The 17,930-nt window shown below is 42.1% G+C and overlaps 1 protein-coding gene across 1 annotated transcript; it reads left to right on the forward strand.

The window, feature by feature from the left end:
* The first annotated feature begins 249 nt into the window (after positions 1-249).
* On the forward strand, positions 250-17,730 carry snx25 (sorting nexin 25). Its single transcript, XM_070962297.1, has 22 exons — positions 250-465; positions 732-1,477; positions 2,268-2,352; positions 8,023-8,239; positions 8,941-9,113; positions 10,340-10,526; positions 11,037-11,107; positions 11,327-11,517; positions 11,762-11,893; positions 12,226-12,375; positions 12,541-12,666; positions 12,773-12,937; positions 13,523-13,654; positions 14,049-14,189; positions 14,644-14,757; positions 15,171-15,248; positions 15,527-15,610; positions 15,717-15,834; positions 16,038-16,104; positions 16,366-16,547; positions 16,643-16,743; positions 16,831-17,730. The coding sequence occupies exons 2-22, from the start codon at positions 1,121-1,123 to the stop codon at positions 16,894-16,896; spliced, it is 2,937 nt and encodes a 978-aa protein (XP_070818398.1). The 5' UTR covers positions 250-465; positions 732-1,120; the 3' UTR covers positions 16,897-17,730.
* The last annotated feature ends 200 nt before the right edge of the window (positions 17,731-17,930 follow it).

Here is a 17,930-nt window from a genome sequence, read left to right on the forward strand (position 1 = left end):
ATTATTTATGTAAAGGCCATTTAAGACAGTGTCTGAAAATATTCACTCGCCAGATAAACGAGGTGTCATGATCCTTTATCTTCCTGTATGCTTGATTACAATACGTCATCACCCCGTTAGTTGATGTGTTTTCCACTACATTCACCGCAACGTTAAAACAAACCACCCCTCTGCATCCGGACAGTCTTGGTTCTTAAAACAAGCACAACGTCCGTGGTTAACACGAGCGCTGATTGGTTGACACCCTTTCGCGTTCAGCGAGATTGTCAGTCAGCTGGAGCGGAGCTCGAAGAAAATAACAACTTACTTGTTTTTATCTGTCGGGGATTTTGGACCTGACAAATTTAGTCGTTGCGCTTATAATACTTTTAATTCGTCACTGCAAATCATCATACATACATTCTTTTACACAGAGGAAAGCGAGAATGCAGTGTTGTTACCGCACACCTTTTTTTTAAACGATAGGTAAGTAAGCTAACATTAGCTGATGTTGAATTGGTTACTTAGCAAGCAAGCTAGTTCGCTAGCTGGCGTTATTATAGTTGTCTTAGTGGCCAAACAGAGCAGTACAAGATTATTAGCTGGCTGTTAGTTGCATCGCATGTATTTTTTGTTTTAAAGCAGCAGGTAACAGTGACAGATATCGGCTTCTTACTTTAGTTTCCTGCTAGCCCAGTTGGTTAGCAACAGTCACTAAGCTAACGTTACCCTTGCACCTATTTGTCTCCAAGGTGACGGTGGATGTTGCTTCATCCATCCCATCACCCCGGGTCTCTCGCCGTCTGCTTTCCGGGCGACTGTCAGTTTCTGTCGTCTCTTCCAAGACAAGCCTGGTGCCCTGTTCTGTTGTCTGGAGTGTCGTGTTGTGGATGACTAAGCTGACGGGGCTCCGTGCCTTTGGCCGCCGGGCGGGCCGATGCTAGGAGCGTGGAAAACATAGTGGTGCGGGTCGGTGAGGAGATGTCAGAGCGGGAATGCCTCGTCCTGGAGACTGTGTTGTAGTCGAGGGTATACGCCAGTCTACACAGTATACCTCCCTTTCTGACTTGGCATACAGACTAGCGGACCAACTTTTCAGCCTAACTAGTAGTGACACATATATGGATGGTGGGGTCGCAGTATGCCCACCCCCTCAACTACCATTACACCAACGGCTGGAGGGAGTAGCAGTAGCAGTGGCGGAGGAGAAGAGGGGCCCATGTCTGCCACCTCCACCTCTTCTATCGGCTCCTCTTTCCGATTCGTCCCGGCTTTCTGTCTGGGCGTGGTGGCAGCAGTAGCGTTTCAGCTGGCCTGGGGAGGCCTGACTCTCACCTCTTTTTTCTTGAAGTTGTTCATCTATGTGTCATTCGCCCTACTGTGTTTCCTGGCTGGGAGCTTTGTTCTGCTAGTCAGGAAGAGTCCTCTCAAAGTCAGCTGCTTTGACAGAAACAGGAGGCAGTCTGCTGTGCAGCTGGAGTTCTTCAACAAGCTTATGGTAAGATGCTGGTATCCATAAACTCATCACTCACATGTAGTACACCTTTGGCACCACACACATTCTCCACCTGCCCCTATGATAATATACAAACATTACTCTATGAGTTATAGCCAACTGCTGGAATTCTATGATGGAGAGAAAATCTGCTAATTCTCCTGTTATCTGATGGCAACTCCAACAGACTGGAACTCATGTTGAACAGGCAGTTTGGTATATTTTCAATTTTTGCATCCCTAACTGTCCTGAGCTGTCTTTTGGTCCTCTACTGCTTTCCTGTCAATTATTTCCTAACCCTCCCCATCATTCTCCCCTCTCTCATCCTCTTCCCTGCCCAAGGAGCCTCACTGTGTTGATCTATAATAGATGAGGCAGAGCCATGCTGCTGGATTTAGATGTACTTAAACACACAGGCAACCATGTGCACACGCATATACTGTAGGGTGATTTTATTCTTCAAGGAAAGTGATTGTGTCCTTGCAACCTGCTGGCGATTTGCCTTAACAGGCTGCCCCAGTCCAGCGGCTGCCTTTCAGCAGTGTTTGTGTGCTGCTGTGCACTGATGACTTATTGATGTTGACAGTGGAGGGAGATTGTCACAAGCATTTGTCTGGTCGACATGTTGTATGAGCCATGACAGATTGGGGCTGCAGAATTTCAGGCTTGTTCGACACACAGCTCTCAATTTTTCCTACTTTCTCTTCCTGTTGTTGGCCAATATTTCCTGATTTTGTGCTGTCATCCCCATCTGTGAAGTGCAGAGATGTGATCTGATACTCATGTTTTTCAGGCCCGTTTTGTGGTGCCAGTTCAGGAGTCGAGCCAGAGCAGGAGGGTGGTGGTATCACACAATGTGGATAAAGCTCTGAAGGAAGGTAATGCATTTTGTAACGTATTTTATGACCCCCTGTATGTCCATTTTGAAACTCTGTTTACGTGTGAGACGTTTTGGTAAGCACTGCAGGCTCCAGAGTGTTTTGTTAGAGTTGGCTGTAAACACTGAACCATTAAAACAGAGGAAAAACACACATCTCTTCTACTTGGAATTCACAGGACACTTCAGCCAGCAGTTTTTACCATTACTGTCAAGTGGCTTTTGTCGTTTTTGTTTGTTACAGAGGAAGAATGAAGAACAAAGTGCTCCAGCAAGTCACAATTCTTAATTTGGATTGTTGGATCCCAGTGGATTTTGCCTTACAATAATATGACAATGACATTGCAAGGTATTTTTGTGCCCTAAAGCTTCTGGCATTAGCATGTGAGATAAACAATAATATGTAGCAAACTCCTACTGCTTTTCTAAAAATCCCGCTTTAAATTATGGTATTACTCCTCACTAAAGAGCTCCCAATTTAGAGAATATTTTCTTCATTTTTAAAGTTCAAACTAGAATCTCCGTTTTAATGAGTGTCCTGGCTGACCTGGCTTGACTTGACTCTTCATGAAATGTTTCTGACACTATTGGGAAAACGTGCAACTTCTGCTTTTGAGAAAACCGCTGACTGAAGGAGCTTTGTTTCTGTCAGACACCATAACCTGTCAGTGATCCCTCCCACTCATAGTGGATTACAGCAGTAGAACGTCCTGGTCATAACGTCTCCCTCTCTTACTTGCCCTCTCTCTCTCTCTCTCTCTCTCTCTCTCTCTCTCCCTCTCTCCCTCTCTCTCTCTCTCTCTCTCTCTCTCTCTCTCTCTCTCTCTCTCTGACCAACATTAACCATACGCAACTAAATGCCCCTGAACCCTCAAACAGACCTTTAAAATTGTGAGGACTGGCCAAAATGTCCTCACTTTCCAAAAATGTCCTCACTCTGTTGGTTAAGAACAAGTACAGTTATGCACACACTAACACGCGCGCACACACACACACACACACACACACACACACACACACACACACAGAGGCACAGTCAGTGGAACAGTATGTCTGGCTGCCAAGCAACAGATGGCCCCAGGATTTACACTGACAGTGTGTATTTGCACATGCTCCCGTGTGTGTTTTGAAAAGGTTCTTTTGGTCGTGTGGTATTAGTTTGTGATGATATTAGTAGGTTTGCAATTAAGAGCTGCTGCGTTAATTATTTTGATTTACAGTGTTTCTGTTGCCGATTTGCTCAGTTCTTGGATTTAAATCAAGCACTGTTTATAACCTTATTTGAATTGTTGTACAGAATAGCGTTATGGATTACTTTCCTATGTTTTTGTGTGTAAGTCACCAATGGGGACACCAATTTTTCACTGCGGCCACGAAATGGGCTGCAGTGTAATCCCTCCGTGTGTTTATGCACAATCATCAATGCCCACTGAAAGTGCTTGTTTTTTCCACTGACAGGCTCAGATTATTGTAAGTGTCCTTGTATCTGACAACATTATGGACAGGAGGCTGACAGAGAGACCTTTTTCTTAAAAGGTTAAAGGTTAAGTCACACCAGCTCTGGTTTGGTTCAAACAAACCTTTACTTCACCTAATTGGGAGAGGAGTGAGAGAGCGTGAACATCAGACAAGCAGTGGCAGAAACCATCTTTTCACATTTAACTCAGAGATTATTTTCACTGGATGTTTTGACTGGAGAAACTTAAAGATGTCAGGCTCCAACATATTTCCCTGGTTAAAAAATGCAATTACCAGATAACGGAAACCCTGTTTTCAGTCAGCACTGATAAAGTGAAGGTTGCTGTGATGTAGCTTTCACTGCAAGAGCTGTCCAGCAGCTGATTTTCAATGTGTTCAGCCACAGTAGCTCTTAATGGCATCAGGTATTTAGGCTTGAGGTACTGAACTAGCTCTTTGAATCCCTCACCCTCTACCACACCGATTGACTGCACATGGATCTTAATCATACACAATCCTACACCAACTGAGTGATGAAAATGGAAACATTCTCCGATCTCTCCTTCTTTTTCCTGAACCACTGATCCTTTTCAGGCACATGGTGGCTCGAGGCTGCACATATTCAACAGGTCAGCAGTCTGTCACAGGACTAACTCATACAGGCAGGCAAACGCCTTCTCATCTACAGGCAGTAGAGTCACCAATTCACCCAACCTGCCTGTGCTACAGACCTGGACTCTGAGAGGAGGGATAAAATGTGTGCAGATAAATGGAAATTTGTAGAACCCTTTTTTATGGGGAAACAAAATTGCATCTACCTTCCAAAGCTGACTGTGTATATATACAGAGTGACGGTCTTAGCTCTGATTGGATTCATTAAAACTGCCTAGACTTGCTGTAACCTTAGTGTCATGTGTGATAACACTGTGTGGTCTTCAGTTATCTTTGTAAAGAGTTAAGATATTAAAAACCCTTAAAGTGCATGGAGTTGAAAGGCTAGAGGATGTTTCCTATTGATGATAAGAAAGATTGATTTGATTCATGTTTATGAAGTTTCACTTCAGTAATGAGTCAAAGAAGGAGAGGAGCCACGCTCTTAACTTCAAAGCAAGAAAAAAGAAAACAACTAAGGTACAAACTACTTTAAGGTGTATAGGTGACTTAACTATATTACTAATTGTAATAGTAAAAATATGCAAAAGTGTATGTGCCAAAGACAAATGCAAATGTGCAAATTGTAAGTAAAAGAACAATAATTTAAGAGTAAAGCTAAAAATGCAGTGACCACTTCTTTGTGTGTGTCCCTTTAATGTGAAGCAGTGTACTAACAACCTCTCATCACATTATTTTCAGAGCTGCAAAGAAATAAGAGCAAGTATTATTTAACAAGAAGATAGACAAATATTACAGAACAAGTTTCCCCCCTCCCCTCAATTTTGTGTTGCATGACTCAGCTTTGTCTCATTTACTCCACTGATAATCATCTTGTGGCCTCTTGAAAGGATCACATCACCCCCGGGTTGGAAACGGCTAATCTACAGTATGTGTTTAATACTGTGTAAACAGAAACTACACTGCCGCCTGTTCTGCACCTGTTGTACTTGTCTTTGCATGGGTTTCTCCAGGTGCTCTGGTCTGATGAAATTCAGGTCAGGTGAATTGGTGACTCTAAATTACCTGTAGTCACCTCATGTGAATGTGAATGTGAGTGTGAGTGTGAGATGCTGTCTGTCCATCTGTCTTTATGTGTCTCTGTTCATGGTGTACTCCTAATTCTGGGATAGGATCCAGCCACTGTGACCCTGCACATGATGAGTGCATATAGAAAATGGATGGATGACGCTTCCTCCACCTTTCAAATGCTGCACCAGTGTGGTTTTGGGGAAATGAAATCTAGTACAGCGCACACAGTGGGTAGTTCAGAGGGGCTGGGAGGTTAGACCATTCACAATGAAACAGACCCTCTTATTGTTTAGAAAGCTTGAAGTCTCAGCAGCCATTTGACGACAGAGGGCTTGTATTGGTGCACAAAATGGATTGAAATTGTAACATAGATAAGTCTTGTAGGGGAACTAACTTAATTTGATGTTGCATTCGTTGATAAACTATCGGGGCACCACCTTCCTCAGCTAAGAAGGACTGCAGAAATTAACTGCTATATCGCTGATAAAATACTAATGAATGGACTAATGGTAAACCAGTCTGATAATCTGGATGAGTGTAAACTCTGGATACAGGGATCGTATATATTCAGCTCAAAAGGACACCGTCTAACCAGGACTTGAATCAAAATCTCATTTATTTAGTGCAATTATGGATAATGAATAATGTATCATGAATAGTACGACAGAAGATATGAGGTGATATGACAGAACACAAAAGAAACTTATGGCAACACAATGGCAAAACAAGTTGACGATAGTGAGAAGTAGTTGAAAAGGGATAACGTAAAGTTAGGGGATTAAATGAATAGTTGAGAGAATTTGGATAAACTGACAGTATCGTAACCTCACGGACCAACTCTTATTCAAACCCGCTTAATGCATGCCTACTTGTCAGCAACGCTTCTGTAGAGGCCTGCTCCAAACTAGCCGAAGATGCTTCCAGTGTCTGTCCTTGACTCGTCTGCTCGGCAGTCCGGTGGAAGACCCAGGCACACCAAGGTTGAGAGCTGATATTGGACAGTGATGATTCAGGAACTGAATTTCGACGGCTTCGGTGACAGGCGAGGAACGGCTTTGGATGGTTATCTGACTCGGACCAGCGGGTTAGCAGCAGGCTGCAGGGTTTTAGCTTGGTTGATAACTGCGAAGCAAGACTTTAGATTTAACAATAATAAGATTGATAACCTCATCGATGGCCGGTCGAAAAGTGTCTCCAAAATTATTATTACTTGACGAGAATTTACTAAAGACAAAACAAATCATGCGGCTGAGCGTGGCGAGTAAAATTAAAGTTTCAAGGAAGGCAAACTAGAAAAATATGTCTTCTGAAGAATGAAATCAGTGCAATAGACTTAGAAATGAAGGAACAAAAACACGAAGACAAAAGGACAACTAGACAAGAAGAAACAAAAAGACAGCTAAAACTAACAGTAACGCGCACTGCCTTCTCGCTGCGTCTGCAGCCGTTTAAATCTCGGTCCGGGGCGGGCTTAACCATTAGACCGTCCTTCACGAGGGATGGTTCGTAGACGCGCAATTTCGTTTTATGGGGCGAGGAGTAACTAATGATTCACACGAGGGGCTCATCTGCTTCTCACTATAGTCAATCACGTATATCTTAAATGGACGATTTTTCAATGGCATTTTAACACTGTTCGTAACAGGCATTAGGCAACTCTTATGGGTGGATAACAATCTTCAACAATAATCAAGACAACAATTTCTAACACTCATTGTAATATGTATATGATTGTTCAAGGGATAATTATCATAACATATTAATGAAATTATAGAAAGGCAGACTACATTTGCCTGAAATGATTATCACCATTATGACTACTCCTTAAGACATGTCTCATAAAGCACAATCAACTTAAACCCTATGAACCCTAAGATGGCAGGATGGCTCCATGGTGGAACCTCAGACAAATTTTGTAAGAAAGTAAAAATCACAGCTTTGTCATTTTATAAGCTACAAACACGGGAAAAGCATTGATATTATGCTGATATCATGAGCTTAGTAATGTGAAAACATCCAAAGTCAAGTCAAATATAGAGATTCAGTTATTCTGGTATGCTAGAAGACAAGGCACCCAGATCTACAAACAGTTTGTTTCAGGCCTATCCAATTTACAACCCATCAGCATGATCTGGTTTGTGGATTTCTCTGAGGCCTGGCCTTTGTTCTGCTGGCCAGTTTTATTGTCCGTATTTCCTATTGGCCATCATGAGGGAGCCTTAGGATCCTCATGACAAACATTGTGAGCAAGGTAGTCTTTGATGTGAAGGCGTTGGTAATTTCCCTTCTTGGTAATAGCGTTGGTAAGATGTCTCTGACCCAGACATCCTGTTTCCTTTTATGGGATAACCTCTACTTGTGGACATTCCAGATGGTAAATAATCCTTAAAAGTTAATCTGTTTTACAACTGCATTTGTCCTGAGAAATGCAGAGAGGAGAAGAGAAGGTCAGTTAGAGGCCAGTTCTGCTACAGTCTTTAGCTTGATGCAGCTAAAAATGATGTTCCTCTCTCTCTCTGCCTTTCCCCAGTGTTTGACTATGCCTACAGAGACTACATCCTGTCCTGGTACATCCCTCTGAGTCGCGATGAGGGCCAGTTGTACTCCATGCTGTCAGAGGACTGGTGGCAGATGATTGGCCAGTTAAGATCGAGGCTTGCTGACATTGACCTCGTCAATGTGGTGTGTTATGACACCATCCGAATCCTCCACACACACTTCACTGATCTCAAGGCTGCGTCTGCAAGGTACACAAACACACGCACACACTCACTTATAATTGTAAATAGTTGAATTCACATTTGCTTCATTAATGCTTGTGTGTCCCAATGTGTTTATCAACCATATAGAAGGGAAAGCTAGTAATAGATGTTCACTTCTGAGTACAGTTTCCGTTTTACAGTGTTCTGACACTGATGTTTAATAGAAATTGTGTTTCAGCTTTGAAAACTTTCCCCTCCCACCAGTGTCCATAACCAGTACCATCATTTTATGCGCACAGATGGGGTGTAATTATGGCAATTCACCACAGCTTAGATGACATTAAAATCCTCCTCAGTCACTTCCTTTGTCTCCATGCAGCACCTGAGGGAGGGAGGGAACAGAAGGATGGTTCACACATCATGTGCTTTCATTCTCCTGGCAAGTCAGGCGAGACGTATGATTTGATCATACTGCTGAGATGTCTGGCCTACCTTGTCTTCAGTAGTTTGGGAACAATGGAGCAGCAGTGTGTCTTGTTTAGTCAAGTTTTAGAAGCACAGCCAGTGAGATGCGGCACAGCTGAAGTATGAATAACGATGACAGTGTTAGCTTTGCCAGTGAAGTTCTTCTATCCCCTATAATATCATCTGACATCTAGCTCTGCCAGAATAACAATTCAAATTCACTCTGTCTGTTCTGTTTATATCTCACTCTTAATCTGCTTCTCTTTCATGTGTGTTTCCAGACCAGAGGAGTGTGCTCGGCCTTTTCCTCTCCATCCCTGTTTGGTCAGTCCGGACTCAGAGCTGGCCTTCCTCCGCTGTGTAGCCAGAATACTGCTGCTATGTCTGCTGCCACAAAAGGATGCCAAGTCACACACACTACGCTGCTGCCTCACAGAAGTCATCACTACTAAAGGTACTGTGTGTGTGTGCGTGTGTGTGCGTGTGTGTGCGTGCGTGCGTGCGTGTGTTAATAAACCTTTTTCATGGCAGATGTTTTTACATGACAGCAGGAGAAGCACAGGTGTAATTATTGACATTAACAAAGGCTGCATTTCACTTTGGCGCTCGACCAGTTGTTGTACCTGCAAGGACAAGTGATAATGTCTGCAAAGAAAAAGGTGCATTTTTACCATGTAACGGCTGACAATGACAGATGTAATACTGCATGTAGGTAACATCATAATGCTTGCAGTGTCTTCAGCTATTTTGTGATAAAGTTAGACATTCTCATTAGAAACCACTCTGACAAATATGTCTGATACCTATGACTTTTATTGTGTTTATAGTGTCTGAACGTCTGTTTGCTGCTTTTTTGTGCGTCTGTCCTTTCCTCCTGTATAGTACCAATATTGATTCAGCTAAGTCGGCAGTGGCTCTGTTTCATTGTCACATCCCAATAAGCCAGGACAATACCTGAAGTAGAAAAACCTGAATTGGATGCAACTGTCTTTATTAGTGTCATTCATTACACTGGTACTTTTCCTGCTGTGGTTTGGTAATAGAGTAAATCAGCTGTCTTCCTGGCAGTGTTTGTATATTACATTATATGGGAGTAAAAATCCATTATCCATTATCTTGATATCTAGCTGAGAATCTGTCTCTACAACTACATTTCCCACAAATTTAGCCCTCTGAATGCTTAAACAGCCACTTTTTTGAATTTTTAAATTCCGTATAGAGTCAATTTACTGCACTATCACTTGATCCCCTTCCTATTCTATAGTATTCATTACAACAAAAGTCATTTTCCTTTGTCCAGAGAAAATCCAGTAAGTCTGTCCTCTTGACCCCCAAAGAAGCGTTAGAATGACGTTTCCTGCAACACGACACCCCAAAACTACAAGGCAACTATTATATAATTATATAAGACATAAGATTATATAAGACTATTTGATGGGGTAAAGACTTTGGCACAAGACAGACTGATATAGCAATGATCTTAGAGAACTGTGAGGTGGGAGTGTTAGTGGTCTTTAGGTATCATGGAGATGGATTCATCTCATATCAGTGGCATGTGGATCCATTTCTCTGTACTGTACCTAACCGGTTAAGCTTGAAAGGTGACAGCATTTCATAGAAGTCTCGCCTTCTCTATTTATAAATACAGTACCTTTATATCTTTGTGTCTGTGTGCTCCAGTGTTGAAGCCTTTGGTAGAAGTGCTGAGCGATCCAGACTCCATAAACAGGATGCTGTTGTCTCAGCTGGAGCAGAGGGAGCAGCAGGCTGAGCAGCAGAAGAAAGCCTACACCTACGCTGCCTCCTATGAAGACTTCATCAAACTAATATCAACTTCTGCTGATGTCAATTTCCTCAAACAACTCAGGCATGACACGAACGGCACGCACGCGCGCGCGCGCACACACACACACACACACTGCTTTGTTAATCTGAGACTACCCTGTACTTGCGTAGACTTCCTTTAATGAACCACACTATATATGTAGATATGTAGATTTAAATACATATAGATTTGCATAGATACACACACGTTAGCTAGACAGTATTAACCACTAGTCTATTTGCTGCTGTGGAGTTACCATGGGAACAGACATATCTAATTGTGGGGTAGGCATGTTACAGCTGTATTGTCTTATTAGTCTGAGAAATAATGGCTCAACACTGACGTGTTGCTTTTCTGTAAACATGTCAGTCACCTCCATGTTTGCATATGTTGTACTTGCTTTAGTATAACTGTGCATGTAAAATGTTTCCATTGTGTCATGTCATCCTGTATTCACATCTTATTTACTTCATCCTAAGACAGCCCGTTTTGCATTTTATTGAGTGATTCCAACAGTGGATTGAAACTGAACGTGTCTCTGTCTCTTTGTAGGTATCAGATAGTGGTAGAGATTATTCATGCCACCACCATCAGCAGCCTGCCTCAGCTCAAGAAGCAGAAAGGTACAGAGACACTACAGTTTACCCATTTGACAGAAAGGCCCAAAAGTGATTCATCAAAACAGTGTGGACACTTAAGCATTGTGGTGTTAGCCAGAACAATTAAAAATCCCTTGCATCTAAACAACTGAGCTGATCTGCTGTTGATACGCGAGAAAACCAGTTGTTCTGCAACTCTGATTCCACACGTTTCTCTCAACCACTGCTTTCACTTTCTCTTAGAGCGAAAAGGTAAGGAGTCAGCAGCCATGAAGGCAGACCTGCTCAGGGCCAGAGATATGAAACGATACATCAATCAGCTGACTGTTGCAAAGAAACAGTGTGAGAAACGGATCCGCCTACTCGGTGGACCAAATTATGAGAATAATGAGGAAGGAGGGGCTGAAGACAGCGACGAGCCTCAGAGTCAGAGGGTAAGATTCATATTATGTGGACTGTGATACAGCTGGTGTGGGCTTTGATTGAAAAGAAGCTTTTGTCAAGTTGCCAAATGATTAAAAATCCCAATACTATATTTGAGGGATTGTTTAGAATATTATTTCTGATGTTGAAAGTTTTGATTATGTATTTCTTGTTCGATGTTGTGTGCTTTGGATTAAAGCATGTTCCACATCTCTGATGTTTTGTCATTCTGTCTCTCTCCTCCCTCAATTCCAGATTTTGCAGTTTGATGACATCATGTGTAATCCAGGGTACAGGGAGCATTTCAGAGTTTACATGGAGAGAGTTGATAAGAGGGCTCTGATAAGCTTCTGGGAACTGGTGGAAACACTGAAAACTGCCAACAAGGTAACGTGTATGCACATTCCACAGGGCTTAGCCCGACACTGCTCATAGTATATGGTATTAGGGGAACAGTGATATGGTAATGAGTGATGATGTTTTCCTGTTGCTGAGGTAGTGAGCTGTATGCCGGTGCTGAACCGGGGTGTTGTTTCCACACATTGCAAATATTGACACTGTTCCTTTCCATCAGAATACACATTGTGTCAGGTGTTATTTACACTTGTAGTATTGCCATTGAAATGAAGATATCCCTGTACTTTGACATCAGTTCTATAGTAAAGCGCATTAAGGAGGTGGAAAAAGCATACGAGTAACTGGGTATTTGTGTGTGACAGAATGAGGTGCCCCAAATTGTTGGGGAAATCTACCAGAAGTTCTTTGTGGAGAGCAGAGAGATTCCAGTGGAAAAGTTTCTCCTTAAGGAGATCCAGCAGAGCCTGGTGGGGAACAGAGGAACACAGGTCTTTGTTAGACTACAGGAACAGGTAACTGCCACTTTTGCAACTAACTGACTGCAGCTGTAGTGGAGAATGTCTTCTTCAGAAATGTCAAAAGAACTGGGAGCTTGAGTTACAACTGTAGTTATTCACAGTCTCAAAATGTTCTGCAAGGACAATAAAGCACCTCTGTTACTGTCATACATCTTCTAGGTGGCTGAGACGATGAGAGAGCGTTACTACCCCTCTTTCCTGGTTTCTGACCTCTACGACAGGCTGATCAGACGAGACGAGCAGCATAGCCAATCACAGTGTAGCACTGAGGAAAAGGAGGAAGGGGTCAGACATATACAATGTTGTAAAAATTGTTCATCTTTTAATCATGTGTATGTTTGTATATCTCTGCTGTTGCTTCTTTTAATAAATCTATGATTTTACTCTGCAGTGTCAGGGTCTAGATGCAGGAGAGGATGGGGGTGATGAAGGCAGTAAAGGAATCAATGAGCAGGCCAGCTACGCTGCTACGAAACTCCGCCAACTGTACGACAAACTGGAGTACAAGCGACAGGCCCTGGGCTCTATCCAGAATGCACCCAAACCAGACAAAAAGGTAAGAAAATGCAAGCAAATGTGACAAAATGTCAAAAACTCAATCCAAAAATTCACAAGGGTAGCATAAACTTATTTTTTCTTCATTCCACTGCATCAGCTCAACTCAGCTCAGCGTGCTTTTAGCACTAGGTGCTTTTCAAGATTTTGTTCCTCTGCAGCTGGTACCCTTGTGGTGTAGGCCAGATTCTTTAATTACAGTGATGCTGGTCGAAACTGCCATGACATGATCTTCAGTGTGACACAAATACAGGAACAATAGAGGACATCCTTTCCTTTGAACATCCTTTCATAAGCAGCCAAACAAGAATATCTGCCCTCCGTCAGGTGACCATGGTGTGGTTTTGCAGGCTGCCATTTTTTAAAATCGGTCCGTGTGCGGGATGCTCATGTGCATTTGTATACTTTGTGTTCTTGGATGTCAGTCACATGAAAGAATATCCACAGCACTGATGGCACATGATGATCTGATTAGATTTCAAGAATCTTTGAATTGAAAACCACCTTACACAGTTAGTCATCTGAATGCCATTTCTTTATTTCTATGATTTACATACTGTTAAAATCTGCCTTTGTCTGTTTGTAGATTGTGAGCAAACTAAAGGAAGAGATCGGAGCCATGGAGAGAGAACACAGTGAACTCCAGCAACATATCACCAGGACTGACTGGTGGTGTGAAAACCTGGGCCACTGGAGGGCCACTATCACCACTGCCGAGGTAATGTGCCTTTGTTTTACTTTAAAATCCATTTTCCTTGATCACAAATAATAAACACCTGATTCTAATTCTAATGCTGAAGAAACAAGCTAGCCATAAATTTCCCATCATTGGGTTACCTGCTGATTTGTATGATTTCCTGGCAACATTAAGTACACCACACATGTAAACACACAGCTATCACGTAGCAGGAAATGCTCAAGTCAGTATAAGTTGTGAAAAAAGGAACAGATGAGCAGACAAATGTACATTTAATACCACTGACCTTTAACCTCTCTACACCTGATGTTGCAGGCATTATATAGATATGTATTCATGGTTGTTGTCAGATCTGGTATATGAAGCTAATGTGAATATGTAGTCATTTGTGTGTGAAATTATGTGTGTGTTCCAGGCTACAGAAGAAGGTGGTGAGACAGTAGCTTGTTACAGTGTGTGTGTTAGCCTGGTAGAAGCAGAGGAGATGGCGAACAGTCGCTGGAGCGTGCAGAGGAAACTCACCGAGTTCCAGATGCTGCACCGCAAACTTACTGAGGTAACGCCAAACCCCAAACCCGTGTGGATATTAATCCTTTCTGAACATCAGTAAGCAGTTCTCACTGTGTATTAGTAGAGAAATATCTAACTGTTGGCCTTGCTGCTCCAATGCTTCACCCCCTCCTCCACATGAGAGCAAATTGTATTTCACTGCAGCGTTGAGAAGCAAACTCCATATGCAGCACTGCAGCAGAAAGACTTTTTGTTTTTAAACAAAGAAATGTCACAGTCTCTGTTGATTTGATGGTAAATTTATTGCAAATTGCACATCATACAAACCGGAGACTGGAGTCTGTTTGCAGCTTTTATAGCATACATTTAATACTCAAAACTATCTTATCTAGAATGAAGGAAGACAAACGGAAATGTACTCCAAAATACCTCAGTTTGTGGGCTGTATCTCTCATGCCTGTGAAATAACAGTTCAATCTCTGTGTGTCTGTCTTTTTCAGTGTTTTCCATCACTGAAGAAACTCCAGTTACCATCACTCAGTAAACTCCCCTTCAAATCCATCGACCAAAAATTCTTAGACAAGAGCAAAACTCAGCTCAATGCCTTTCTCCAGGTAAACATGTAAATATGCAAGTTATATCACACTTGGCGGATATCACTGCTAACTTGACAGGAGGATAATATCAGTGCTTCGTGCCTTTTCCACAGTCTGTTAGACTTAAAAGTGCTTCTCTTTATACTTGCAAGTAAACCTGTGTTCATTTGAACATGAAGACAAACAAATTTGAAAACACTAGAGCTGATATTCAGGGTAGAATAAATGGTTGACATAGTTAGTTAGAATATTGGATAATTGGTTGAATTTGCTAAAAGTAATGGACATGTTTTTGAAAAGATATTGAAATAGGTCTCTGGCTGGAACAAGTTCACACTGCCTCTTTCTAATTGTTGATTCCAGCTAAGTAATGTTGATGACAACTTCAGCTTTGTGTGTGTGTCTGTGTGTGTGTGTGTGTGTGTGTGTAGCGTCTGCTGACAGATGAGCGATTGTGCCAGTCAGAGGCTCTCTACGCGTTCCTCAGCCCGTCCCCAGAGCATCTCAAGGTAATTCACATCTCGTATTTGGATTTCAAATAAGACAAGACGATTTATATGTTATTGTCTTGTGTCATGCAAACATGCATCATATAGAAAAACCTTTTTGCCGCCTCAGAGCTACCACATAAGGTGTGTTGTCCTGTTATTTATTAAAATAAAGGACTAACTGAGTGTTAATGAGTCACACCAGATGTAAACCAATAGTGATATTTTATTGTGTGGGTACATTGGTGTGTTGTAAACACTATATTGTTTAGTGATTATGTCTTGTTCGATGTTTGAAGGTGATGTCAATCCAGAAGAAATCGTCTTTCTCTCTGGCCTCCTTCCTGGAGAGGCTTCCTGGAGATTTCTTTTCCCACACTGAGGTACACACTCATTCATGACTAAAGCAACAGTAAACTGTGGACTGTCTCAGCACTCGAGCTAATCCTCATTTGGATCTTGTGTGTTGTGTGTGACTGCTGTTTACAGGAGGAAGCTGACGATGACAGTGACTTGTCAGACTACGGGGATGAGGCAGACGGGAGGAGAGATGCCCTGGCTGAGCCCTGCTTCATGCTCATAGGAGAGATCTTTGAACTCAGAGGAAGTGAGTCGTACACTGTTGACTTTTTGATTGCTGTTGCATTGTCCATTTTAAAACATGAGGGCATATCTTTGTTGTTTGTGGTTTAGGTGGTTAGCTAGGTCCTGACTTTTTGGGACCAAAGACTGAATTCTAACTGCTTCTGGGTGAATTTATTTAATCATTTCCCTTCTCTCACTACCCGCCTATCTGTCTGTCTGTCTCAGTGTTTAAGTGGGTGAGGAAGACTCTAATTGCACTAGTCCAGGTGACATTTGGACGAACTATCAACAAGTAAGTTCGAGCAAATTGGCAAGTTTTAATGAATAACAATGAACACGTAATTCGTTTGAATCAATTTGAAGCAGCCTTTGCTACCTGATTTGAGTAAGAAGCTACCAGGTGACCTCAGATTTGTTGCTGTGGTAATGTTCCTGCAGGTAACAGCCTGACAGCTGCAGTGCATGAGAGACCTCCTGCTGTTGTTTTATTGACAGATTTGAGATTTGAGATTGGATCTACGAGACTAACGTCCTCCCCTCTGCTTTATTTTAGACAGATCCGGGACACAGTAAACTGGATCTTCTGTGAACAGATGTTGGTGTGTTACATCAGTGTGTTCAGGGACACCTTCTGGCCCAATGGGAAGTTGGCACCACAAGTCAAGGTCCGAACTGACAGTGAACGCAGTGAAACCAAGGAGCGGGCTCAACAGAAACTACTTGACAATATCCCAGGTAGCAACACGAACATGACCTGTAGATCCTCAGAGTACCTGAAATGTGTATCATCTGACTTCTACTATTTGTTTCAATCTGATCTTTTCTCTCAGATGCACTAGCAAATCTAGTTGGCCAACAGAATGCCCGCTATGGAATCATCAAGATCTTCAATGCCCTGCAGGAGGCTAGTGCCAACAAACATCTCCTCTATGTAAGAAAAATACATATTATATCAAACAGCATCTTTGTCATAAAAAATACATTTCATCAAATTATTTTGTCTCACTGTCTCCATTAGGTATTGATGGAAATGCTACTCAAGGAAATGTGCCCTGAACTCAACGCGGAGGTGGACAACATCTGAACACACACACATATCACTGACCACACGCAGTCTCTCTGTAGCTGACCAAATCATAAACTGCCAAGCTAAGAGACAGGGAGATGGCCGTCTGGTGAAACCTCCAACAGGAAGCAGCTGTGCTGGTCAGAACTGAGACGCACGCTGACTCTCTTGGTTGAACTTTGCTGTGAAATGATGGAAAGGTGGGCTGACACCAGACAGAAAGGGGCTGATGTTTGACTTTGATGTGGTACAGGTCTAAACTTGAACAGGGAGAAACCACACGGAGCGTGACTTCTTCCTATTTCGGCAGCCGTCTCACTTGACAGATCACATCTCCAACTGAAAGTCCAAATTCACATGAGAACAAATTGTATTTTTGACATTATGTGACCCATGTTTGCTGTTTCTTTTTTTATGTCAGTAGTACTGAACCAGATCTGTACCACAACAGAGATGAAATCTGTTCCTGTGTAAATGATGACAGTCTATAGGTTAAAGGACAGGTTAACAATTCGTGCAAGTGAACAATTTGATTTAATTTGATTGGTCACCAGTTTCTAGATCTGATAAACTAAAGACCTCAAGTAAATGCCGCAAAGACAGTCAAAGTTCAGATTATCAGTGTCTGTCAGTGCCCATGGACCTCTGAACATTCCTTCTACACACAACCTGAGCAACAACACTTGTGTTCTGTGATTCTTGTTAAGGCTTATAATTGTGCAATATAATGTCATGTAAGAGTCATTGTGATGATTTTATTTATGATTATTATTGATAGATTTTATTTTTACCAAAAATTGTTTAGAGAACATTTATATAAGCAATAAATTGCAAACAAAAGTTTGATGTGGCATTTTGATTTTCTTTCTTTCTTTAAAATATGAATATTACTGACACAGCTTGCCCACTGATCAGGTGTCATGAAAAGATGTACTTGAAAAAGTTAAAATGCATTCATCACACAAAAGAAAAAGGCACCGTTTTCCCCCTCAAACAACAGAATAGCGTGATTCCAAAACGGTGTAACAGTTTTTTGTTTGCCCCCCCCCCCA

The sequence above is a fragment of the Chaetodon trifascialis genome, chromosome 5 (assembly GCF_039877785.1).
Source record: "Chaetodon trifascialis isolate fChaTrf1 chromosome 5, fChaTrf1.hap1, whole genome shotgun sequence".
NCBI lineage: Eukaryota > Metazoa > Chordata > Actinopteri > Chaetodontiformes > Chaetodontidae > Chaetodon > Chaetodon trifascialis.